Source organism: Nannobrachium achirus, assembly GCF_963921795.1.
Source record: "Nannobrachium achirus genome assembly, chromosome: 7".
Taxonomy (NCBI): Eukaryota; Metazoa; Chordata; class Actinopteri; order Myctophiformes; family Myctophidae; genus Nannobrachium; species Nannobrachium achirus.
Genome location: NC_137816.1, coordinates 7,149,267 through 7,175,698, shown reverse-complemented (window position 1 = coordinate 7,175,698; position 26,432 = coordinate 7,149,267). Strand labels below are relative to the sequence as shown.

General features: G+C 39.5%; 1 protein-coding gene across 1 annotated transcript in view; it reads right to left on the bottom strand.

Annotated features, from left to right (window-relative positions):
- efl1 (elongation factor like GTPase 1) overlaps positions 1-2,009 on the bottom strand; it is a 168,283-nt gene extending 166,274 nt beyond the window's left edge. Inside the window, exons 1-2 of the mRNA XM_080729556.1 lie at positions 1,888-2,009; positions 171-273 (exon numbers count right to left, since the gene is read on the bottom strand). Of these exons, the coding sequence (XP_080585682.1) occupies positions 171-261 (91 nt within the window). The 5' untranslated portion in view covers positions 262-273; positions 1,888-2,009. The remainder of the gene's footprint in view (positions 1-170; positions 274-1,887) is intronic.
- Positions 2,010-26,432: the final 24,423 nt, after the last annotated feature.

The window sequence follows — 26,432 nt, the reverse complement described above, 5'->3', positions numbered from 1 at the left end:
TTTTCAATAGCTAAAGTTACTAGGGCCCCTCCACCTTGGAACCTGGTAACTCAGTCCCACTTTCCTACCCCTTGTGACGCCCCTGACAACATGAGTCATGGACATTAATGTTTGTATGAGGAAAGTGCCAGAAAGCTGCTGCAACGTCACCAACTTTATCACCTCCTTACCGTGGTCAACATGAGCCAGAATGCAGAGGTTCCTTATGTTGGCAGGGTTTTTCTGGAGTGCAATGATCTTGTTTAAGCTTGTGTGCCCCATGCTTGTAATTACCTGGAATTGAATGAATTACACATTACTTATAGCAGTGGTTCTCAAAAGTGGGGTCCAGGGTTACTTGAGGGGGTTCCAGGGGGTCCCCTAGCTGCTAAATGATTGTTAGTTAGGATCTAAAATAGACCAGGGTTTCTCAAAGCAGGTGCAGGGTGCAGGTGGGTGCCACAGAGGACACTTTGATGAATGTTTGGAATTTACCAATATCACTAATACAATTATTTATAGCCTTGTTTAAATGTCAAGTACAACGCTATTTTCAATCAGTTTTAAACTGATATTCTCCTCCTGGGAAAGATTTAAATATTTACATAATATGGCATAAATGTAATGTGCTATTATTATAGAATAGAATAGAATATAGAATATGGTCCCGCGCCTTCGGGACGTTTTTTGTCGCGTACATTTGCACATACGTGAGATTTATCTCTGCATTTCACCCATCCTATAACAACTAGGAGCAGTGAGCAGCCATACATAGGCGCTCGGGGAGCAATTTTGGGTTAAGGTCTTGCTCAGGGACACATTGACACATTGCTGCCTGACCGGGAATCGAACCAGGGACAACCAGGGGAACTGGTTCCCCAGGCAGGCTCCCTAACCACTCAGCTATGGTCACCCCTATTATTATGTTCAAGGTTGTACAATATTGTTAGGTCTTTTGTACTGGTACATAAGAGTAAAACGTATTCTTTTTTCAGCTTCCTTACAGACAATGCAGTGGTATATATAAAATAAAGCAGAACAACAAAAACAACACATCTAAAGATAAAATAATAAGTAGCCTAATAATGAGTCTGACTTAGCCATAAATTATAACTACCAGGAGAAGATGCTAATAATTATGCGGACGTTTTGTCTCTCAAAACGTCCGCATATTAGCATCTTCTCCTGGTAGTTATAATTTATGGCTAATAATGACTTAGGAAGAAAGAGAGTGCAAATGCAAAAGAGCAAAGAGAATGAAAAAAAAAGCATCCTCAGCTGTGCATGTGCATAGTTTGGTGTATTTTATACACCAATGGCATTATTTTCCCGTAGTAGCTACTGTAGGCCTACTTTAACTATTGTAAACAACTATTTGTAAAGATAAGCATTGAGCCCCCAAAAGTTTGAGAACCACTGAAATGAAATAGACCCTGAACAGTTCTATACATAAATTCGAAGGTTTTCCAAAAACAAGCGCTCATCATCCTAGGAAATAGGGGTACAGTGCAAATGGAACCAAATGGACCATAGAGCATAGCCACAAATTGCAACACTAGATTTTTTTTATAATCGGAGGATTCATCCGATTATAAAAAAAAAGCTAGTGTTGCAATTTGCGGCTAGGTCTACCAAACTAGTTGAAATTAAAAGCTTTGAGAATCACCGACATTTTTTTTATTACGTTTCAGTTTACATCACCAGCGTTATCTCTTCGGGGTTACAGTAGAGATATGAGGGTGTTTGAAAATAAATCAATATCAATAGTAGTGATTAATTTCCGATACCACAGAGACAGAGGGTTGCTGATCTATGAATGACACTGACAGACAGTTATCGGGTGAACAGATCAGGCTAACCAGGCAGCCAACTCGTCAGAAGTCTGTCTAGAATTAACAATGATCTTACCCCGGCACACCGAAAGGATTGTTGCGTGCACGATTATGTCATAAACTGTGACAGTTCAGTGTAATACATGCCGAAACAACGTTAAAACCATGGTTAGAACAAAACACATGTGAACAGTGATCAACTCACGTTGTTTTCCCTACCCCGGAAGTTGCTGCTGCTGCTGCTTCACGGAGACGTTTTCCACGCCCACCGGTACGTAAAACGTCACATAGCAACGAGGACGCTCCTCGGTTGTTAGGATACCCAGAGAGGCAGCAGTAGCATCAGCTGCAGTCAGATACCGTGGTGGGAAAAGTACCCCACATATTGAGTAAAAGTATTGGTATCAAAATGTACTTATATTACGAAAAGTAAAAGTACTCATTATGCAGATGTCTTATTTGAAGTTTTCAAATCTTTTGAAAAAAGCAGATCTACAAGCTCACAATGCATCGCGTCACATCGCAACACATTGCGAAATGGACGAAATGTATAGGGTTGAAGTGGTTAATGTATGTTTTGTAATAATAATCCAAAGCTACAAAGTAATTAGTAACGTTTTCCGATAAATAATTAAAGTGGAGGAAAAGTAGGCTACAACTACAAGTTAACTCAGTTTAACTGAGGCAAGTCAAGTTAGACTACTGTAACGAAATTTACATTTTGGTTACAGTTACACTCTCAGAGTTACAAATGGATACATTGACACACAATGACACAGCACGATTGTATTGTGTAGCCTACTTTGGATTCAACAAGATTTCCATCGGCCAGTGATGTATATCGGACCAGTTAGCCTACCCATATATGGAGACCCCTGGTACCCATGGATATTCACAGATATGGGCTTAATATTGATGACATCAGGGATCTCCATATGGGCATTGATAGGTATTTTGTTATGGTTCATATCATCTTTTTATCAATACATATTGTTGACCACTTGACCCTAAAGACACAGTGACTGTGTCCCGTTATACTCATATAAGGTCATGTACACTACAGTACCCACAAGGTCTCCGTCTGGTAGAAATCAGACCTTATCAACTGCCTGGAGCCTGTACCGAAAACAATGAGAATTGTTTTGGTTTATAAGGCTCAGTGTCATCCAGACACCAGCAAGGACATCTCTCCTCCCAGGAACCCTGTATATGGACTCTTTGTCTTGTGTTGAAACGTCATCCATTGACTGATGAAATGACCATACTTATACTCATGTCAAAACATAATTTGTCAGAGAGAGCACGAACCATTGATTATTCTGTACTGTACCTGTCTTGAATACTCTCTCTCCATAGTAAACATTCCATTCTCACTCTGAATCACTCTCCTGTCTTATTTCTGTGTGATGGATTATTGTATCTCATATGGGAATAAGAAGGTGTTGTTGTTTACAAATAATATATCAATCAAAATGGTCCTACGTCGCCGCATACAGATGTAATCTTGACCGACCGATGGATGGACAAGTGACCGTGGGTGCACTTTCTCTCCCCCGGTGGGTCGGTGTTACAACACGTATAAAAGAACCAGCTGTGAGTTTGGAAGTTTACTGTGTTTTCAGACAAGGTTATTATTTTGACAACAGTACAATTTATTTGATAACATTCCCTGCTTGGACATCCGCCACTGGACCGCTGGACACATGGTTTTCTGATTGCATGCTCCACGGTCCGAGGACGGATCTTTATGCACCACTGGTGACCGGAATAATATTTTAAGATAAGTATACTGTTTTCTTCAGTTATCTGTGCGCGATGAGTCGCTTCTCAGTTTGAATTATTGTTTTGATTTTTGATATTTCAGGGAGTCGGACAAGGCTAAATAATGTTTTAGTATCGCTCAGTCTATTTTACCTTCACTTGTTTTAACACATAAATTGCTCGGACACATCCTATCATAGGCTATTGTCTGTGCCAGCCCAACATAGGGGAAATACAGTAGGACCAGATTTATAACATTCTTTTAAATTATAACATTTACGTGTCGTGTCTTTGAATTTTGAATTAATAATTGTGGGCTCGCCTATAAGGCGAGCACACTTTAGATATTGTCATTATTGTGGGCTCGCCTATAAGGCGAGCACACTTTAGATATTGTCATTTTGGGCTCGCCAGTACCTGGCGAGCACACTTTAGATATTGTCATTATTGTGGGCTCGCCTATAGGCGAGCACACTTTAGTTCTTGTCATTATTTATCTATCATGCATACTGTAGACGGGAACTTCGGTTCCGTTCTACTCCTACATACTTAGTGAGAAAATGAAAATAAAAACATCAATGTGTTCAGTTTACAGTGGCGAAGTGTGCTATTATTTTCTATAGCAATCGGCCAAATGGTGGCGCTGTAGGAAGCCTTCGAAAGTGCGATCTTTGAACAGGTATAGCTCATGCTGTGTTATGCATACAGCCATGAAACCTGTATACACTTATGCGTCTCCTCATGCCGAACAACTTTTACCCTCTAACTTTTGACCTCTGACCTTTAGGTCTCCCACAATTCGGAATTATATGAAAAACAGTAAAAATCTATCTCCTCCTGGGTTTTTTTCGTTACGCGCACGAAACTTTTTTTTACATGAACTTTGGACCAATACGGTCAGATTTATCTCGGCGGATTTCTTTTAAAGTGAAATATAATTTTTTAATAATTCAATGTATATTGCGGTTTTATGCAAATTATTCTTCGGCCTCTAAATCATACATGCAAAGTTACACGTTCATGGCATTTGGCAAAGATGTAGAGGGTTAGTCAAAGTATCACTGAAACCAATTTTATTCCAATCGGCCAAAGGGGGGCGCTATACGAAGCGTTTGAAATTTCAAACTTCAAACGGGCATAAGTCATGACTCGTTTCGTTTGAAGTCATGCAACTTGCTTACACGCGTGCTTTGACTCGAGCGGAAGACATCTGTGTCATTGTTAAGTAAGCGCCGCCCTTCGATTTTCCGCCATTTTGAGCAGTTTGTAAAACGCGTAAACCCGCTTTTATTCTGGAATTTTCGCTCCACGTGCACAAAACTTTTTTTACGTGAACTTTGGACCGATATCTAAAGATCTGTCAGATCGGATTTCTTTAAAATGTAAACATGCTTTTTTAATAATTCAATGAATATTGCAGTTTTATGCAAATTATTCTTCTGCCTCTAAATCATCTTGCAAGCACATTCCCAATAGGTCAAGGAACAGATACCACCCTTCTCACATTGGCCTGTTATAGCGCCACCAGCAGGTCAACTTTTGCACAACACATTTTTGGAACAAAATGGACCAATCTTTGACGTCAGTAACGTCAAAGAGAGCACTGCCTGCGATCTTGACATTGTGTACTTTTATAGCCATTGTTTTCTGGCTTGAAGCGAGCCCACAATTGTTTCGAAGGAACAATATTTTCTAGTTTATTGTGGGCTCGCCAGTACCTGGCGAGCACACTTTAGATATTGTCATTATTGTGGGCTCGCCTATAAGGCGAGCACACTTTAGATATTGTCATTATTTATTTATTTATCTATCAGGCAGGCATATCAAGTATCAAAAAACTTCGGTTCCTTTCTACTCCTACATACTTAGTGAGAAAATGAAAATAAAAACATCAATGTGTTCAGTTTACAGTGGCGAAGTGTGCTATTACTTTTTACAGCAATCGGCCAAATGGTGGCGCTGTAGGAAGCCTTCGAAAGTGCGAACTTTGAACAGGTATAGCTCATGCTGTGTTTGAGGTACAGGCATGAAACCTGTATACACGTATGCGTCTCCTCATGCCGAACAACTTTTAGCCTCTGACTTTTGACCTCTGACCTTTAGATCTCCCACAATTCGGAATTATATGAAAAACAGTAAAAATCTATCTCCTCCTGGGTTTTTTTCGATACGCGCACGAAACTTTTTTCACATGAACTTTGGACCAATACGGTCAGATTTATCTCGGCGGATTTCTTTTAAAGTGAAATATCATTTTTTAATAATTCAATAAATATTGCGGTTTTATGCAAATTATTCTTCTGCCTCTAAATCATGCATGCAAAGTTACACGTTCATGGCATTTGGCAAAGATGTGGAGGGTTAGTCAAAGTATCACTGAAACCAATTTTATTCCAATCGGCCAAAGGGGGGCGCTATACGAAGCGTTTGAAAATTCAAACTTCAAACGGGCATAAGTCATGACTCGTTTCGTTTGAAGACATGCAACTTGTTACACGCGTGCTTTGACTCAAGCGGAAGACATCTGTGTCGTTGTTAAGTAAGCTCCGCCCTTCGATTTTCCGCCACTTTGAGCAGTTTGTAAAACGCGTAAACCCGCTTTTATTCTGGAATTTTCGCGTCACGTGCACAAAACATTTTTTTACATGAACTTTGGACCGATATCTAAAGATCTGTCAGATCGGATTTCTTTAACATTGAAACATGCTTTTTTAAATAATTCAAACAATATTGCATTTTTATGCAAATTATTCTTCTGCCTCTAAAACATACAAGCAAAGTCACATTTTCATGACAAAATAGTGTAGAGGGTTAGTTCAAATATCACTGAAACCAATCTTACCCCAAATGGCCAAAGGGGGGCGCTATATAATTTTGAGCAGTTTGTAAAACGCTTAAACCCGTTTTTATTCTAGGATTTTTTTTGCAATTTGCATGAAACATTCTACACGCAATCTAAGGACCTTTATCTAACATGCCTATGAAGTGCACACAAAAAATTATAAAATAATAATAATAAATATAGCTGCAAGCAGCGATAAAGTGTCCAAAGCCAAAAACACCTCAAATCATGAACACAGCCTGGGATGTGCGTGAAATCTTGCAAGCACATTCCCAATAGGTCAAGGAACAGATACCAACCTTCTCACATTGGCCTGTTATAGCGCCACCAGCGGGTCAACTTTTGCACAACACATTTTTGGAACAAAATGGACCAATCTTTGACGTCAGTAACGTCAAAGAGAGCACTGCCTGCGATCTTGACATTTTGTGCTTTTATAGCCATTGTTTTCCGGCTTGAAGCGAGCCCACAATTGTTTCGAAGGAACAATATTTTTCTAGTTTATCTATCAGGCAGGCAGTCATATCAAGTATCAAAAAACTTCGGTTCCTTTCTACTCCTACATACTTAGTGAGAAAATGAAAATAAAAACATCAATGTGTTCAGTTTACAGTGGCGAAGTGTGCTATTACTTTTTACAGCAATCGGCCAAATGGTGGCGCTGTAGGAAGCCTTCGAAAGTGCGAACTTTGAACAGGTATAGCTCATGCTGTGTTTGAGGTACAGGCATGAAACCTGTATACACGTATGTGTCTCCTCATGCCGAACAACTTTTAGCCTCTGACTTTTGACCTCTGACCTTTAGATCTCCCACAATTCGGAATTATATGAAAAACAGTAAAAATCTATCTCCTCCTGGGTTTTTTTCGATACGCGCACAAAACTTTTTTCACATGAACTTTGGACCAATACGGTCAAACTAATCTCGGCGGATTTCTTTTAAAGTGAAATATAATTTTTTAATAATTCAATAAATATTGCAGTTTTATGCAAATTATTCTTCGGCCTCTAAATCATACATGCAAAGTTACACGTTCATGGCATTTGGCAAAGATGTAGAGGGTTAGTCAAGGTATCACTGAAACCAATTTTATTCCAATCGGCCAAAGGGGGGCGCTATACGAAGCGTCTGAAAATTCAAACTTCAAACGGGCATAAGTCATGACTCGTTTCGTTTGAAGACATGCAACTTGTTACACGCGTGCTTTGACTCAAGCGGAAGACATCTGTGTCGTTGTTAAGTAAGCTCCGCCCTTCGATTTTCCGCCACTTTGAGCAGTTTGTAAAACGCGTAAACCCGCTTTTATTCTGGAATTTTCGCGTCACGTGCACAAAACTTTTTTTACGTGAACTTTGGACCGATATCTAAAGATCTGTCAGATCGGATTTCTTTAACATTGAAACATGCTTTTTTAAATAATTCAAACAATATTGCATTTTTATGCAAATTATTCTTCTGCCTCTAAAACATACATGCAAAGTCACATTTTCATGACAAAATAGTGTAGAGGGTTAGTTCAAATATCACTGAAACCAATCTTACCCCAAATGGCCAAAGGGGGGCGCTATATAATTTTGAGCAGTTTGTAAAACGCTTAAACCCGTTTTTATTCTAGGATTTTTTTTTGCAATTTGCATGAAACATTCTACACGCAATCTAAGGACCTTTATCTAACATGCCTATGAAGTGCACACAAAAAAATTATAAAATAATAATAATAAATATAGCTGCAAGCAGCGATAAAGTGGCCAAAGCCAAAAACACCTCAAATCATGAACACAGCCTGGGATGTGCGTGAAATCTTGCAAGCACATTCCCAATAGGTCAAGGAACAGATACCAACCTTCTCACATTGGCCTGTTATAGCGCCACCAGCGGGTCAACTTTTGCACAACACATTTTTGGAACAAAATGGACCAATCTTTGACGTCAGTAACGTCAAAGAGAGCACTGCCTGCGATCTTGACATTTTGTGCTTTTATAGCCATTGTTTTCTGGCTTGAAGCGAGCCCACAATTGTTTCGAAGGAACAATATTTTTCTAGTTTATTTATCTAGTAAGTAGACGGGATTTTCGGTTCCTTTCTACTCCTACATACTTAGTGAGAAAATGAAAATAAAAACATCAATGTGTTCAGTTTACAGTGGCGAAGTGTGCTATCATTTTCTATAGCAATCGGCCAAATGGTGGCGCTGTAGGAAGCCTTCGAAAGTGCGATCTTTGAACAGGTATAGCTCATGCTGTGTTTTAGGTACAGCCATGAAACCTGTATACACGTATGCGTCTCCTCATGCCGAACAACTTTTACCCTCTAACTTTTGACCTCTGACCTTTAGGTCTCCCACAATTCGGAATTATATGAAAAACAGTAAAAATCTATCTCCTCCTGGGTTTTTTTTGTTACGCGCACAAAACTTTTTTCACATGAACTTTGGACCAATACGGTCAGATTCATCTCGGTGGATTTCTTTTAAAGTGAAATATCATTTTTTAATAATTCAATCAATATTGCGGTTTTATGCAAATTATTCTTCGGCCTCTAAATCATACATGCAAAGTTACACGTTCATGGCATTTGGCAAAGATGTGGAGGGTTAGTCAAAGTATCACTGAAACCAATTTTATTCCAATCGGCCAAAGGGGGGCGCTATACGAAGCGTTTGAAAATTCAAACTTCAAACGGGCATAAGTCATGACTCGTTTCATTTGAAGACATGCAACTTGTTACACGCGTGCTTTGACTCAAGCGGAAGACATCTGTGTCGTTGTTAAGTAAGCTCCGCCCTTCGATTTTCCGCCATTTTGAGCAGTTTGTAAAACACGTAAACCCGCTTTTATTCTGGAATTTTCGCTCCACGTGCACAAAACTTTTTTTATGTGAACTTTGGACCGATATCTAAAGATCTGTCAGATCGGATTTCTTTAAAATTGAAACATGCTTTTTTAAATAAATTCAATGAATATTGCAGTTTTATGCAAATTATTCTTCTGCCTCTAAAACATACATGCAAAGTCAAATTTTCATGATGAAATACTGTAGAGGGTTAGTCCAAGTTTCACTAAAACCAATCTTACCCCAATTGGCCAAAGGGGGCACTATATCATTTTGAGCAGTTTGTGATACGCTTAAACCCGTTTTTATTCTAGGATTTTTTTTGCAATTTGCATGAAACATTCTACACGCAATCTAAGGACCTTTATCTAACATGCCTATGAAGTGCACACAAAAAAATTATAAAATAATAATAATAAATATAGCTGCAAGCAGCGATAAAGTGTCCAAAGCCAAAAACACCTCAAATCATGAACACAGCCTGGGATGTGCGTGAAATCTTGCAAGCACATTCCCAATAGGTCAAGGAACAGATACCAACCTTCTCACATTGGCCTGTTATAGCGCCACCAGCGGGTCAACTTTTGCACAACACATTTTTGGAACAAAATGGACAAACTTTGATGTCAGTAACGTCAAAGAGAGCACTGCCTGCGATCTTGACATTTTGTGCTTTTATAGCCATTGTTTTCTGGCTTGAAGCGAGCCCACAATTGTTTCGAAGGAACAATATTTTTCTAGTTGTGGGCTCGCCTGGAAGGCGAGCACACGTATGTTATCTTCATTATTTATCTATCAGTCAGTCAGTATCCTCAAAACTTTGGCGCGATTCATCTCTTAAACGCTTACACCTTTCAACACCATTCAAATTTTTATGTGTTCAGCTTACTGAGGACACGTGTGCTTGTATTTTTGGTTTTGAAATGTTTTGTAGTATAAATATAAAAAAATAAAAATGTTTAACTTTAAGCACCCAATGCATTTCCAATGGGTTTAGTGAGTGGAGAGAAGGATAATAGACCCATGTTTATGTTAAGGCGCTGTGGCTGCAGTGTTCACACTTCAGATATGCTATCTATATCATTGCGTTCACACAGGTCTGCTCTCTGATTTGATCCAAATGTCTAAGCTGTGTGATGTATAAAACTATAGTTATAGTTAAAACTATAAATAAATGTCCCTCTCCACTCTACTGATTACACAGCTGTGATCAAGAATCAAGTCCGGGCGATGGGATGTAAATCCCATAGCCATATATCCTAGAGCCCGCAGGGACAGTCAGCCATATTAGTGGTTGTTGTTGGTTGTCAGGGAGATATCAAAACCAATGCATTTCCAAGTCAGATCCACAAACACAATAAAAGCCATGCTCCACTCCTCAGTCTGGAGTGGCCACATAGAAGAACGCCTTGGTTATAGACATAGTGGAGGACAGATGTGATCTGGGATTGTTAGCCTACAGTATATGCACTCAATATACTCCACTACAGTTGGAGTCCATTTGACAGTTGCTGGTTCCCAAACACAGAATCAAAAATGTAGATCTAGAACACATAGAATATGTACAGTACAGTAAGGTTCAGTAGAGTACAGTAAAAGTACAGTAAGGTTCAGTAGAGTACAGTAAAGTACAGTAAGGTACAGAAAGGTACAGTACAGAAAGGTACAGTAGAGTACAGTACAGTAAGGTACAGTAAAGTACAATACAGTACAGTAAGGTACAGTAGAGTACAGTACAGTAGAGTACAGTAAAGTACAGTATAGTAAGGTACAGTAGAGTACAGTACAGTAAGGTACAGTACGGCACAGTAGAGTACAGTACAGTATAGTACAGTAAGGTACAGTAGAGTACAGTAAAGTACAGTACAGTAAGGTACAGTACAGTAAGGTACAGTACAGTAAGGTACAGTAGAGTACAGTAAAGTACAGTAAGGTACAGTACAGTAGAGTAGAGTAAAGTACAGTACAGTAAGGTACAGTAAGTTACAGTAGAGTACAGTAAAGTACAGTAAGGTACAGCAGAGTACAGTAAAGTACAGTACTGTAAGGTACAGTACAGTACAGTAGTGTACAGTAAAGTACAGTAAAGTACAGTAACGTACAGCACAGTAAGGTACAGCAAGATACAGTAGTGTACAGTAAAGTACAGTACAGTAAAGTACAATACAGTACAGTAAGGTACAGTAGAGTACAGTAAAGTACAGTAGAGTACAGTAAGGTACAGTAGAGTACAGTAAAGTACAGTATAGTAAGGTACAGTAGAGTACAGTACAGTAAGTTACAGTACGGCATAGTAGAGTACAGTACAGTATAGTACAGTAAGGTACAGTAGAGTACAGTTAAGTACAGTACAGTAAGGTACAGTACAGTAAGGTACAGTACAGTACAGTAAGGTACAGTAGAGTACAGTAAAGTACAGTACAGTAAGGTACAGTAGAGTACAGTAAAGTACAGTAAGTTACAGTAGAGTACAGTAAAGTACAGTAAGGTAAAGTACAGTAGAGTACAGTAAAGTACAGTAAGTTACAGTACAGTACAGTACAGTACAGTAAGGTGCAGTACAGTATAGTAAGGTACAGTACAATACTGTAGGGTACTGTACCTTACAGTACCTTAAAGTATCCTATTTGTTGGGTTGGAATCGAGCCCACACTGTTTCGAAGGAACAGTATTTCTAGTTATTTCTATACTAGGCAGTCAGTGCAAGTATCAAAAAACTTCGGTTCCTTTCTACTCCTACATACTTAGTGAGAAAATGAAAATAAAAACATCAATGTGTTCAGTTTACAGTGGCGAAGTGTGCTATTATTTTCTATAGCAATCGGCCAAATGGTGGCGCTGTAGGAAGCCTTCGAAAGTGCAAACTTTGAACAGGTATAGCTCATGCTGTGTTTGAGGTACAGGCATGAAACCTGTATACACGTATGCGTCTCCTCATGCCGAACAACTTTTACCCTCTAACTTTTGACCTCTGACCTTTAGGTCTCCCACAATTTGGAATTATATGAAAAACAGTAAAAATCTATCTCCTCCTGGGTTTTTTTTGTTACGCGCACGAAACTTTTTTTACATGAACTTTGGACCAATACGGTCAGATTTATCTCGGCGGATTTCTTTTAAAGTGAAATATAATTTTTTAATAACTCAATGTATATTGCGGTTTTATGCAAATTATTCTTCGGCCTCTAAATCATACATGCAAAGTTACACGTTCATGGCATTTGGCAAAGATGTAGAGGGTTAGTCAAAGTATCACTGAAACCAATTTTATTCCAATCGGCCAAAGGGGGGCGCTATACGAAGCGTTTGAAAATTCAAACTTCAAACGGGCATAAGTCATGACTCGTTTCGTTTGAAGTCATGCAACTTGCTTACACGCGTGCTTTGACTCGAGCGGAAGACATCTGTGTCTTTGTTAAGTAAGCTCCGCCCTTAGATTTCCCGCCATTTTGAGCAGTTTGTGAAACGCTTAAACCCGCTTTTATTCTGGAATGTTCGCGTCACGTGCACAAAACTTTTTTTATGTGAACTTCGGACCGATATCTAAAGATCTGTCAGATCGGATTTTTTTAAAATTGAAACATGCTTTTTTAATAAATTCAATGAATATTGCAGTTTTATGCAAATTATTCTTCTGCCTCTAAATCATGTATGCAAAGTAACATGTTCATGGCATTTGGCAAAGATGTAGAGTGTTATTCCAAATATCACTAAAACCAATTTTACCCCAATTGGCCAAAGGGGGGCGCTATATCATTTTGAGCAGTTTGTGAAACGCTTAAACCCGTTAAGATTTTTTTTGCAATTTGCATGAAACATTCTACACACAATCTAAGGACCATTATCTAATATGCCTATGAAGTGCACACACACACAAATAATAATAATAATAATAAATATAGCTGCAAGCAGCCATAAAGTGGCCAAGGCCAAAAACACATCAAATCATGAACACAGCCTGCAATGTGCGTGAAATCTTGCAAGCACATTACCAATAGGTCAAAGAACAGATACCACCCTTCTCACATTAGCCTGTTATAGCGCCACCAGCGGGTCAACTTTTGCACAACACATTTTTGGAACAAAATGGACCAATCTTTGACGTCAGTAACGTCAAAGAGATCACTGCCTGCGATCTTGACATTTTGTACTTTTATAGCCATTGTTTTCTGGCTTGAAGCGAGCCCACAATTGTTTCGAAGGAACAATATTTTCTAGTTTATCTATCAGGCAGGCAATCAGTAGACGGGATCTTCGGTTCCTTTCTACTCCTACATACTTAGTGAGAAAATGAAAATAAAAACATCAATGTGTTCAGCTTACAGTGGCGAAGTGTGCTATTATTTATTATAGCAATCGGCCAAATGGTGGCGCTGTAGGAAGCCTTCGAAAGTGCGATCTTTGAACAGGTATAGCTCATGCTGTGTTATACATACAGCCATGAAACCTGTATACACATATGCGTCTCCTCATGCCGAACAACTTTTACCCTCTAACTTTTGACCTCTGACCTTTAGATCCCTCACAATTCGGAATTATATGAAAAACAGTAAAAATCTATCTCCTCCTGGGATTTTCGCGATACGCGCATGAAACTTTTTTCACATGAACTTTGGACCAATACGGTCAAACTAATCTCGGCGGATTTCTTTTAAAGTGAAATATAATTTTTTAATACTTCAATCAATATTGCGGTTTTATGCAAATTATTCTTCGGCCTCTAAATCATACATGCAAAGTTACACATTCATGGCATTTGGCAAAGATGTGGAGGGTTAGTCAAAGTATCACTGAAACCAATTTTATTCCAATCGGCCAAAGGGGGGCGCTATACGAAGCGTCTGAAAATTCAAACTTCAAACGGGCATAAGTCATGACTCGTTTCGTTTGAAGACATGCAACTTGTTACACGCGTGCTTTGACTCAAGCGGAAGACATCTGTGTCGTTGTTAAGTAAGCTCCGCCCTTCGATTTTCCGCAATTTTGAGCAGTTTGTAAAACGCGTAAACCCGCTTTTATTCTGGAATTTTCGCGTCACGTGCACAAAACTTTTTTTACGTGAACTTTGGACCGATATCTAAAGATCTGTCAGATCGGATTTCTTTAACATTGAAACATGCTTTTTTAAATAATTCAAACAATATTGCATTTTTATGCAAATTATTCTTCTGCCTCTAAAACATCCATGCAAAGTCACATTTTCATGACAAAATAGTGTAGGGGGTTAGTTCAAATATCACTGAAACCAATCTTACCCCAAATGGCCAAAGGGGGGCGCTATATCATTTTGAGCAGTTTGTAAAACGCTTAAACCCGTTTTTATTCTAGGTTTCTTTTTGCAATTTGCATGAAACATTCTACACGCAATCTAAGGACCTTTATCTAACATGCCTATGAAGTGCACACAAAAAAAATTATAAAATAATAATAATAAATATAGCTGCAAGCAGCGATAAAGTGTCCAAAGCCAAAAACACCTCAAATCATGAACACAGCCTGGGATGTGCGTGAAATCTTGCAAGCACATTCCCAATAGGTCAAGGAACAGATACCAACCTTCTCACATTGGCCTGTTATAGCGCCACCAGCGGGTCAACTTTTGCACAACACATTTTTGGAACAAAATGGACCAATCTTTGACGTCAGTAACGTCAAAGAGAGCACTGCCTGCGATCTTGACATGTTGTGCTTTTATAGCCATTGTTTTCTGGCTTGAAGCGAGCCCACAATTGTTTCGAAGGAACAATATTTTACTAGTGAATTATTGTTCTCCCCGTCGGAGTCAGATAACTCCTAATTATGTTTTGGTTTGACACGCGTCGTAAATTAACCCTTATCTGCGTTTGGATAACAGTAGATGGTCATTTTATCGGTCGTTTATTCTGTACCTTTTTGTTGTCTTTTTGTTGTTTGTCGCTTTTTGTTACATGTTTTGAGGACATAGCAGCCGTTTGGCCGCGGAGAATGCTTGTCCAAGTTGGGTTTGTATCAGTACGAGACTTCAATATAGATTTCATTTTATGCTCCAGAACGGCTGTTTCAAGACGTTCTGACGGAAATCTTTTTATTTGGGGCCAGAACATATTTTGTTCTGAAGGAATGTCTCTTCGGCCAGTACGATAACCCAATACGGCTGATTAGAGCCACTTAATCACATAAGAAATAGCGTGGTTATTTTAATTGGTAGATTTCCTTTATGTTCCAGAACAGAACGTTCTGACGGAAATCTTCATGCTTTACGCTTACATGTCTTCGTTTTCGTCTCAGTCTTATTTTATTTTCTTTTTTAATTTCCGTCTCAGGCCAGCTGAGTCTGTTTTGGTACCGAATTTGCTCCGTTTACTCTACGCCTCCTCACTCCCCCGCTTGCCCTCGCGAAGCAGAGTGGGGGAGTCAGAGGCAATATGTTATTTCTTAGACCGTATTTTGACCATTTCTGTTCTGGTGAAATAATTGGCTTGAATGCCTCTAATAATATTTAAATGTTTATAATGTATCTGACAAGTTAAGTTAAGACAGAACTAAAATGACTCCTTCTCCACTTTCAAGGTGTGGACCCGATTGAACCTGCTGTCGGTGGATCCCTATAGGACTCTTTTCTCCCCACCATGGCATGTGAGCTCACTGTTTTATTATAAATGTCACTCAAATTGGGAAAGGGGCAAGCCGACAGCAGAGCCAACCAGGACACCACCCAGGTAGCCTAACAACTCACACACTGTCAGACTAGGTTAATATGGCCCAGGAAGTTAAAGGCTCAGAGAAAAAAAAAAAAACTTGCATAAGTTAAATCGTATTTTTTTATCCATGATTTAACCTTGTCCATGAGGCCCCTGTGTCCTAAATAATGTGTTCCAAATTCCGTTGTTTCCTCGTTCCGGTTTGCCTTACACATTACTTTTTATCTGCGGCCCGGTTAAAAACAACCATTAAATCGGTTGTGTTATTCTTTTTAAGTCTTTAAAGTTCCAAGGTGGTTTTCTACACCTTTACTTTCTAAATCTATTTCTCAGTTTTGATTATAGGCTATTCATGCCTTTTTGCACTGTAAATCACAGAGGTGTCCAGTACTTAAAGATTAATACCTGCTGTCTTGAGAGTCTAGCTAGCTCTTAACACAGCTGCAGTTTTATTGTTTAATGTTGTTTTTAGTCTATTGTTTTCGTCGCTTTTTGAAGACCTCACAGCCGTTGGTCCGGAACTGTGGGTCTTACGTTGGCAGCACAAAACTTCATTTTATTAAGATTTGCATTCATCCTGAAGTTAGTCAAGTCTCCTGAGTTGCACTCCAACAGAAGTTGTTCTTACTCCTTCTGTTGTGAATTAAGTCAAGTCAGGATTTCACCGCCAGACCAGCATTGTGTTTCCTGGTTCTGTAGGAAGTTTTGGCCAGTGCATAAGACCGACACAGCTGGTTTTCAGCTATCTTATTTAACCAGATTACTGAGAGAAGTTATGGTTATGTTATGCTTACATGTCTTTGTTTTAGTCTTATTATTATTTTTAATTCCATCTCAGGCCAGCTGAGGTGTTGAGAACTAAGAAGCCCCCTTCTGAATGATGACCTCTAAACTGACTGACCCATGTGTGTAAATGTATGAGAAATTGTCTACATGGATACATGTAGCCTACTGTATGTATGTGTGTTTTAATCCTATTTTTCTCCCCTGGTGATAACCTTGTGAAAGAAAAGGGAAAAATCAAACCCAGTATGAACATGAGCAGTGGTGCATGTGTGTGTGTTCGGCCGTGCAGTACTGTACGGTATGTGTGAGTCGCTGGCTCGCATTTAGGCTTGCTGCTTACGCTTGCTGCTTGCGCTAGCTCTGCCTATGTTTTATTTTATTTGGAGAAACTGTGGGGATCGTTATAAACTTCAAGTGACTTGTTACATACTGTTTCTCTATCTCTCTCTCAAAATGGGTCTTACTCTGTTGTGTGAATCTGTTTCTATGTGTTTCTCCTAAAAGTGATGTTTGCCACTCTATGTTCCTTAATAACACATCCTGGTATTCTAACATTGTGATTCCGACAGCCTTGACACTGCAACAAGTGTCTGATATTTCACTGGTAAACCATATTTCAGTAAACAATCTTTATCCTCATGGGGTGAAGGCAAGAGCTGTCAACAACAAGATTCACCATCATGTCAACAACTCAGTTGTGTTCTGTCCACTGATTAAGGTCAACCCAGCCCATGAGGTGACCACTTGACATGATATTACATCATGTCTTACAGTAACTATATAAATTCATGTCAACTGTTCATTTCATTTTGTTTTGTTTTTCCAGGTTTATGACAGGTTTATTTATTTTGGTTGGACTGGACGGATTTGACCTCATGTTTTATTTACATTTGATTTTGTCCGTTTTTCTCTGTCCTCCTGTCTTGTTGAGAAAGGGGCACCATGTCCGGTGGAGCCGTTCATTTTGTTTTTTGCTTCCCTAGGGGCTGGTGTCCATTTAATTATATTTTATTTATTTTGTTATTATTATCTTTTATTTTTATTTAAACCTTCTGTCTGTGTTCTGATGTCAAAGGGGCCCTGTTTATACGGTGCCTTTGTTACAGAAGAGGCTCGGACACTTTACTCCCTCTCTGCCTCTGCGTGCGTGAGCGTGCGTGTGACTGTGTGCCATGGCCATGGGTTTTATGTGTGAGAAAGTGTTCGATGTTTTTGTTCTCCTATCTTTCATTTTCATCAACATTCCCTTTGTTTTGACCTGATTCTGTACACTAAGAATTAACAACCTTCAATGTCTTGTCATCCCACTCCTGAGGAGGACGGCCAATTCCTCTTTGGGGCGTCTTACTGATTTTAAGTCATTTTTAATTTGTTTTGAAGGTTTTGAGAATAATTGAAGAACTGTGAACAGATTGTAAATCTGTAGTTTGAAAATGTATTTTTATTTTTATTATTTTAACCATTTAGCCCCAAACATCAACAACATCATTTTTGACACACCTTGTGTCAAGAGGGGGAAGTATGCTTGATTGTTTGGAATATGCTTTGAATGTTACTGTATGCTTATGCTTTGATTTTCATTGTTTAACGTTTAATTTTGATTTTGAAACTTTTGATTTTAAAACTTTGTATGTTTTGAGTATGTTTGTGTTGTGTGCATTAATCCTTCTGCCCAACACAAACAGACTATCAGAACGGCTTACAGCCACTCAACACCTATAAGGGCTAACCATGACAACACCACAGTGGAGACAAAGAGACAGAGGGCGGAGAGTAAAAGGGGCACCACCAACAGACGATGGGCCACCAGTGCATGAGCCAATCAACCGCAGGACCAGAGCTATGCTCTGGTTGTCGGTGGGTAACGGAAATGCACTGTGAAGAAAAACATTTAGGTGGAGAAATTATGATTGTAAATTGTTGAAATACAAGTGACCTGCCGCCAAGCCCTGTCATCCTCTAGGCCCGATGGACGCCAGGCGGAGCCAAGGAACCACCAGAGGCCAGAGGGCAGTGCGAACGCGCCATCATCACAGCGGGGGGCTATTGCAGCCTCCCGGGCCTGTGAGTATTCTGAAATCGCACTGTCGAAGAATTAAGCCGCTATAATTATGACTGAAGAATCCATTGTATCGATATTAGTGAACTGCCGCAAGCTTCTGTCCATAGGAGCTGTCTGAAACCCACCTAAAGAACCCACTTCCACTCTTCGACCCGTCTCCGCCCTTCTACAACCCATCTCCGACCCGTCTCCGCCCATCTACAACCCATCTCCGACCCGTCTCCGCCCATCTACAACCCATCTCCGGCCCATCTCCGACCTCAACTCGATCCCTGGACTTTACTAGCCCTCATCATATCGAGGACTTATGGACTTATGGACGCCTTTTTATTTTTATTCTGTCCTTGTTTTCTTTTGAACAGGTTGCAGGGGAAGACTACAAGGGGTTATTTCATTTATGTGTAAACATGATAACATTTTTGTCATTAATGTCATGTCAACTCTAACCCTAACGATAATTACAGTCCTTTTGCTATTGAAGAAATGTTTTAACCCTAACCCTAACCCTAACCATTTTCATCCCACTGTGTGCCTATTTTGTTTTCTTTTGTTGATCTATTTGATAAAAAGATCAATATTAACCAGCCGGTGGATATTGATAGGTATTTTGTTATGGTTCATATCATCTTTTTATCAATACATATTGTTGACCACTTGACCCTAAAGACACAGTGACTGTGTCCCGTTATACTCATATAAGGTCATGTACACTACAGTACCCACAAGGTCTCCGTCTGGTAGAAATCAGACCTTATCAACTGCCTGGAGCCTGTACCGAAAACAATGAGAATTGTTTTGGTTTATAAGGCTCAGTGTCATCCAGACACCAGCAAGGACATCTCTCCTCCCAGGAACCCTGTATATGGACTCTTTGTCTTGTGTTGAAACGTCATCCATTGACTGATGAAATGACCATACTTATACTCATGTCAAAACATAATTTGTCAGAGAGAGCACGAACCATTGATTATTCTGTACTGTACCTGTCTTGAATACTCTCTCTCCATAGTAAACATTCCATTCTCACTCTGAATCACTCTCCTGTCTTATTTCTGTGTGATGGATTATTGTATCTCATATGGGAATAAGAAGGTGTTGTTGTTTACAAATAATATATCAATCAGGCATAAAAGGAATTGGTTCCCCTGGCATCACAGGGATCTCCATATCTCCATATATGGGCATAACACTAAGGATTCGGTTTCCCTGACATCACAGTGATGTGATGTCAGAGCGTGATGTCAGAGCGTGATAGTCAATCAACAAAAAAGACAAGCATTACCCTTACAGACAGACAGACAGACAGACAGACAGACAGACAGACAGACAGACAGACAGACAGACAGATACGGTCAAGATGTTCTGGTAAACTGTGACCTGGCAATAATATGTTATTTGTAAAGCACCTTTCATGACATGAAATAGGTCTTGAGCTGAGCTTTAAAGCTACCCAGTGAGCAAAAAGTAGTCTAGATTACGTTTAAAAGACGTCATTTCTGGACGGTCAGAAGACGTACCCTGAAGAGCCAGAATGAAAGTTTTTTATACGTCTTTTCTAGACGTTATATAGACGACATTAAAATACGTGGCAAAGACGTGATTTCCGGACGTCCGTAGACTTACCCTGAAGAGCCAGAATGAACGTTTTTTATACGTCTTTTATAGACGTTGTATAGACGACATTTAAACACGTAATAAAGACGTGATATCTGGACGTCCGGAGACGTACTCAGCAGAGCCAGAATGAAAGGTTTTTATACGTCTTTTCTGGACGTTGTATAGACGTCATTATAATACCTATTATAGACGTGATTTCCAGACGTCTTCTGGCTGTCTATAAAGACCCATTTATAGACGTAATTCCTGGACGTCTTCAGGCTGTCTATATAAAGACGTCCTGAAATATGTCTTTTAAATGTATGGAAATAAAGTCCAAAAAGACTACTTAATTTCTATACATAAGAGACTTAATTTCAGGAGGACTTCTGACTGTCTAAAGATATTAAAGATGTGATTTCAGGACATCCAGAACACATTAGTTAAGATAGTTGGACATCCAGATCAGCTCTTCAGCTACATTTGTATTGACTGGCCCCATTGTACACACCAACTGAAATGATTAATCTGTCATATGCAGGGATCCAGATCTTTACAACAAAAATCTATTTACTTTAAGATAAGTACAAATTTTCAGGTAAAGGACGGACCACATACACACATTTAGTCCTAATGGGTGTGTCTGCAGCTCCATCTGGAAGAAGCACCTAAAATACAGCTTGAGCGCCTAACAAAGCGTGCAAAGATGGATCCCCACATGTCTGACTGATTTCAACATCTGTGTGTAAAATGTTACTATCAAGAAACATGTAGCTCTCAGTAGACATGTCCTAACAATTACAATTTGTGTAGAGGGGAAAAAAGAGCAGACAAAGTACATAGTGACATTTTTACTAAGTATTCTGAAAATACACATTAACATGAATAAACCAACGTACAGTGTTCTCAAACAAGTCTATGCACCCATCTATACAATCTATGATAAGTATAGCTCTTTTACTGCCAAAAATGTATTTGGCGTTTACCACGTATTCTGAAAATACACATCGACATGAATCAAATATACACAACATACAAAGTGCTTTCAAACAAGTCTATGAACCCATCTATAAAATAAAAATGTTTAATCTGCAGCACTATGCCCCCCTCCCCCATATACACATTATGCAGAATTACCCCCACCCTCTCCCAGGGGCATTTCAGGTGGTCCCCTGCAGCCAGACGTATCTGTGACTCTGTGGCGGTAGGCTCAGACTTCATGACAGCCGCTAAAAGAAGAAAAAAAAAGAAACACACACAAAGAAAATACATGTAAAATAGATAAATGCAGTTGCCACTGACATTCACTTTAGATGAGTAGATAAAAAGATATATGGCATGAGCTTTGAGCACAAATAGGGATATCAGACATATTCAAGTATGAGACAATGTAACTGTTAACACTGGTTTGTTTTCAATAAGCATTGTGTTTGTTTCCATCTTATTGATGGCTTAACTGTCACTGTGAGAGACAAGGGATATGATCGTGCCACCAAATCTACAATTCTAAAATGCAACAAAGCTTATAGAGCTGTATCCTACTACGGATTATAAACAAAGGCTTTTGAGATGTAACTCTGGTAACAAGTAACAATATTAACTTCTGCATGGGGTAGATGACAAGAGTATACAGCATCTTGCAACAACACTAAGCTACCCATGTGATGGTAATGTAAAATCATATTCCATATTGATGAACAGTTTTTCCCAACCATAATAAAGTACTCCACACAAGAAATGAGTCCACACCAGTGCAAGTGGGTTTTGAGTTAGTTGTATTGAAATTATAGTCAGAGTTTAAAGTGTACTGTACCAGTACAGTATAGAGCATCTCTCACCCATAGTTTCTCTCTGTATAAAGCATAATGATTCACAGATATATGGAGTTTACAGAATACATTAGTCACATTTTGATTGGACAATTAAGCACAACAGTGTGCGTCAGATGTTTTCGTGTTGTTCGTCCCAGTAGCAAGGCCAGATATCATGGCTTGGTAATATCATTTTGTTATCCTGGATCCTGGGCATTGTGACCTGATTGGCATCTCTCAGCGTCATTGTCCTGCGTTAGTTATTTGTTCAAAACATCATGACATTGACGTTTAACACTGAAAATGATATCTATACCATATTAAACACAATAACATATTTTACTATCACCATGTACCTGTCACTAAAGTCCACAATCACAACAACAGAGGCAGCTCCACAAATCATGTTCAACACAGATTTGTCTCAAAGGGTTACATTTGTTTTCCTGCTATGCCAGAAAATGTTGAATGCCTTACGAGTGTCTAGTACCTTTCCTATGCCAACTTCTAATCAAGTATTCAATCAAAAGCGACAATATGTATATTTATCTAAAATGAGCAAGACCTTTAGTCAATATTTCTATGAATATCAACTATTCACAATAAATGCTATTCACAATAAATGGGTATAACATGTTTCTATGAGGTGCAGGCTGTAGTTAATAAGTTAAGTCAAAGTGAAAACATCATCTATTAATCTAAGTGAGTCTGAGAGGGAGACAGGGAGTCAATGCAAACTTACCAATCACCAAATACTTAATGTGCAGCTGCTGAAAGCCAAACTTCCCTCTCATGTTGGTCTTGCTTGCCAGGGAGCTTGTTACTGTTGCAGCCCTGACTACACACTCCTTGATGTTTCCCCCTGCCTGTGAAATTATATTTCTGTTAGTTGATCAGCAGTCACCCTGAACACTTTCTGCTGGGTTCTGCTGGGGAAACTGGACAACAGGGGCATTTCTGCCTAATAGACCCATGGACAGTAATTTTGGACCAATATAAGTAGGAAAATTAGCCTAGAAGTGATTTTGGGGCGGATTTGTCCTTTAAGATCAAAGTTAGCATTGGACAACAAACATAAGAAATACTTACTTGTTTTTTTGGGGGGTCATGCCATTCTGTAGCAGTTCCTCCAGGTTTTGAAGAGATCAGCCCATGGCAGCGGATTTGGTTCAACCTATTGAATAAGAATCAACTTTGTCACATCACAGGTTTACAGGTGTAACACAGAATGAATGGAACATTGTGTTCCCTTCATTTCTTTGAGCAAAGAATGAAGGGAACATTGTGTTCCCTTCATTTCTTTGAGCAAAGAATGAAGGGAACATTTTGTTCCCTTCATTCTTTGCTGTATTATACATTCTTTGTTGTATTATAGGCCTAGAAAGTACAATTTGTATAGTCAAAAAGTAGGAGTAGTCAAACAAGACAAAACCACAATTCAAACAGACACTCAATTAAAATACTTGGTTTAGCCTACTTACCAGCAAAAATAATGTTTCAGATAGGTCCAAGAGAGCTGAAATGAGGGGTCTGTGTCCTTTCCTTGTTTGTGGCCAACTGTAACTAACTGCCTGCCTTCAGCCTGCCTGCCTGCATGCCTGGGCAAGTAGCAGGAGGCGGAGCTTTGAGCTACATCAAAGGGCTTACTGAAAGCTCTCCCCTTGTGATTGGGCAAGGTTCAACAACCCAGAATTTTGAATTTGAATCCAGCCTTGTTGAGAATACAATGATAGTATAAACTACACTGCTCAAAGAAATGAAGGGAACAAAATGTTCCCTTCATTCTTTGAGCTTTCTTTGAGCAGCACTACAGTAGGCTACTCAAATAAATTCAAATACATTAAGGGAACATTTTGTTCCCTTCATTTCTTTGAGCAGTAGGCTGTATGTAGAAGGCTGTACTTTCTTACATCATGACATTTTAGAAATTACATTTTCTGTGTTCATGCAATCCATTATTTTGTAGCTACTGTGCTGTTTTTATTTCCTTCATCTGAATGCATTTATAATTAGGCATTAAATGAAAGACTGTTGTTTTAAAATATAAAAAAGGAAAGAAAGCCATATGGAACATTATGTGGATACCACAATCATAATGTCAATACAGTAAGCCAAATAGCCAATACCTTTTCATTTCAAGGTCCCCCACTTGATATGCATTAGGCCATGCAGACCGAGAGTGTACACATGGAATGAATCCAATGGACCTTACTCATAAAGGTTCATTGGTTCCCTTCTGAATCTGAATTACACCTGTAAGCATCCATTTGGTTCCATTCGTACATTCTCAGAGTTACAGACCTGTAAGGTCCATTCTACCACTTTTTCTAGTCACGTGTTCAAATACTGGATTGTGATTGGCTTAAAACAGTAGTAAATGAGGCAACAATACTCATCTGTGTGAAATGCCCGGATGTACATGGTAATGAGGCACATTTCCGAGATCAATACGCGATGTAACGCATCCGGGGACTTCAGGAGGGAGTCGGAACACCTTTCCCCCAACCAACAAATGACGGTCGCGGCGGTCCTATGTTTACTAGCGAACGTACTATCGTCGCCGATTTATTTGGATCCAATGCAATCCGCCAACTTTAAAGCCCCTTTTCTCTGAACCTATGCCTTTCTGGAAGCGAACAGCCTCTATTTACGGCCGAAACGGTGCTTCTAACTGACGTTAGCTTAGCTGTAAGCTAGACATCAGCCTCAGCATGGATCAGTATGGAGTTGGCACCATCTGGTGGTGACTAGAAAATGTTGTTTGTGGAACTATTTGTTGTTGTGGCGGAAGTTTTATAGGCAATAATGATTGTAACTTAAGATCCTTGCAAGTTACAACTATGTGTTTTCTTTCATGTATATGGGAAAAGTGGTAGAAAAGCAATTTACCATTCAAGGTCGTGGGTTGTTGTCTTCGTGGCACAACCCTGAAACAGTGGGTAAATCAGACAACAACCCACTCCCTTTCATGATAAATTGCTTACTTTGATTACATTTGGACAGTCTCTGTTAATAGAAATCCATCTTCAACCGATTATCCGGAATTGGGTCGCAGGGGACGAGTAAGGTTACATTTGTACACTCTCAGATTTATAAGTCTCTAAGGGTCCTTTTGTTCACTCCAAAGACCCTGAGTCTGACTTCAGGCTGAACCAAAAAGCCCCCAAACAAAGAGGGCAATTTGCCTACTTTGCAAAAACAGGCAATAGGCCTATAGGCAAGTAACCGTAGCCTTGGCCACTGCACCTTCTGTATACTGGTTGTTGATAACACATGGCAGGTCACTATACATTAAGGCTTTACATACACATTATGTGCCAGTTTTTACAAGCTTGCTCATATTTTGATCCAAATGTTAAATTCTATACTACATGGTTTATAAAGACCCCTGTCCCTATTGTGCGTGCGTGCCTGCTCTGGTGTTGCTGCTATGTGTTTGGGTGGGGGGCTGAGGAAGGCCCACGGGCCCATATACTCAGGAATCGGGATCTTGACTGTGCAGCAGTGCACAAGGGTCTGAATGTGTAATCGTGCCCCTCGAATATCCTCTATGTGACCAGGGTGTACAGAACATGCCTCCATTGGCTGACTACACTACAAAAACATAATATTGTTACCACAGTAACTATGAAAAAATGTGACCTTTGGCCTTTGAAAAACTACAAGAACAAGGTGCTAAGAACTAGGTACACCATGCAAGGCACCAACCTGCTCACCGGGAGCAACTAGGGGTTCAGAGTCTTGCTCAAGGACTCTTCAACATTAACTCTGGGGGAGCCTGAGTTCGAACTGGGAACCCTTCGGGAACCCTCCGTGTTCTAATGACGGTTTCTCTACGGCTGAGCCACTGCCGCCTTGAAAAGTACAACACTATCATAATATACTTATAGTATCAAACGTTGAAGTACTCTTTTATGACCCAGGCCAGAACAAACCTTTTTTTAATAGCTTCCAAAATAGCCGATCTACAATCTTGTGGTGAAGAGTATGCATAGTGATGTAGACAGGATTTAGGGTTGTGGAGGCCCCTGGCCCTGGGCTAGAGTCACTGATTAGGCCCCCCTACCACCGAATTGTTAACTAAAACTACCCAAACTAGGAATTTGACACATACATATTATTGTCATAATTTAAAGCAGAGGAATAAAGCAAGTCCGTACACTGAGAATGACAGGAAAAACTATACTGCCTTACAAAGCCAAAGTGCAGTAACTACGAACAAAGGATTGACTGATTTTTTTTTTAAATG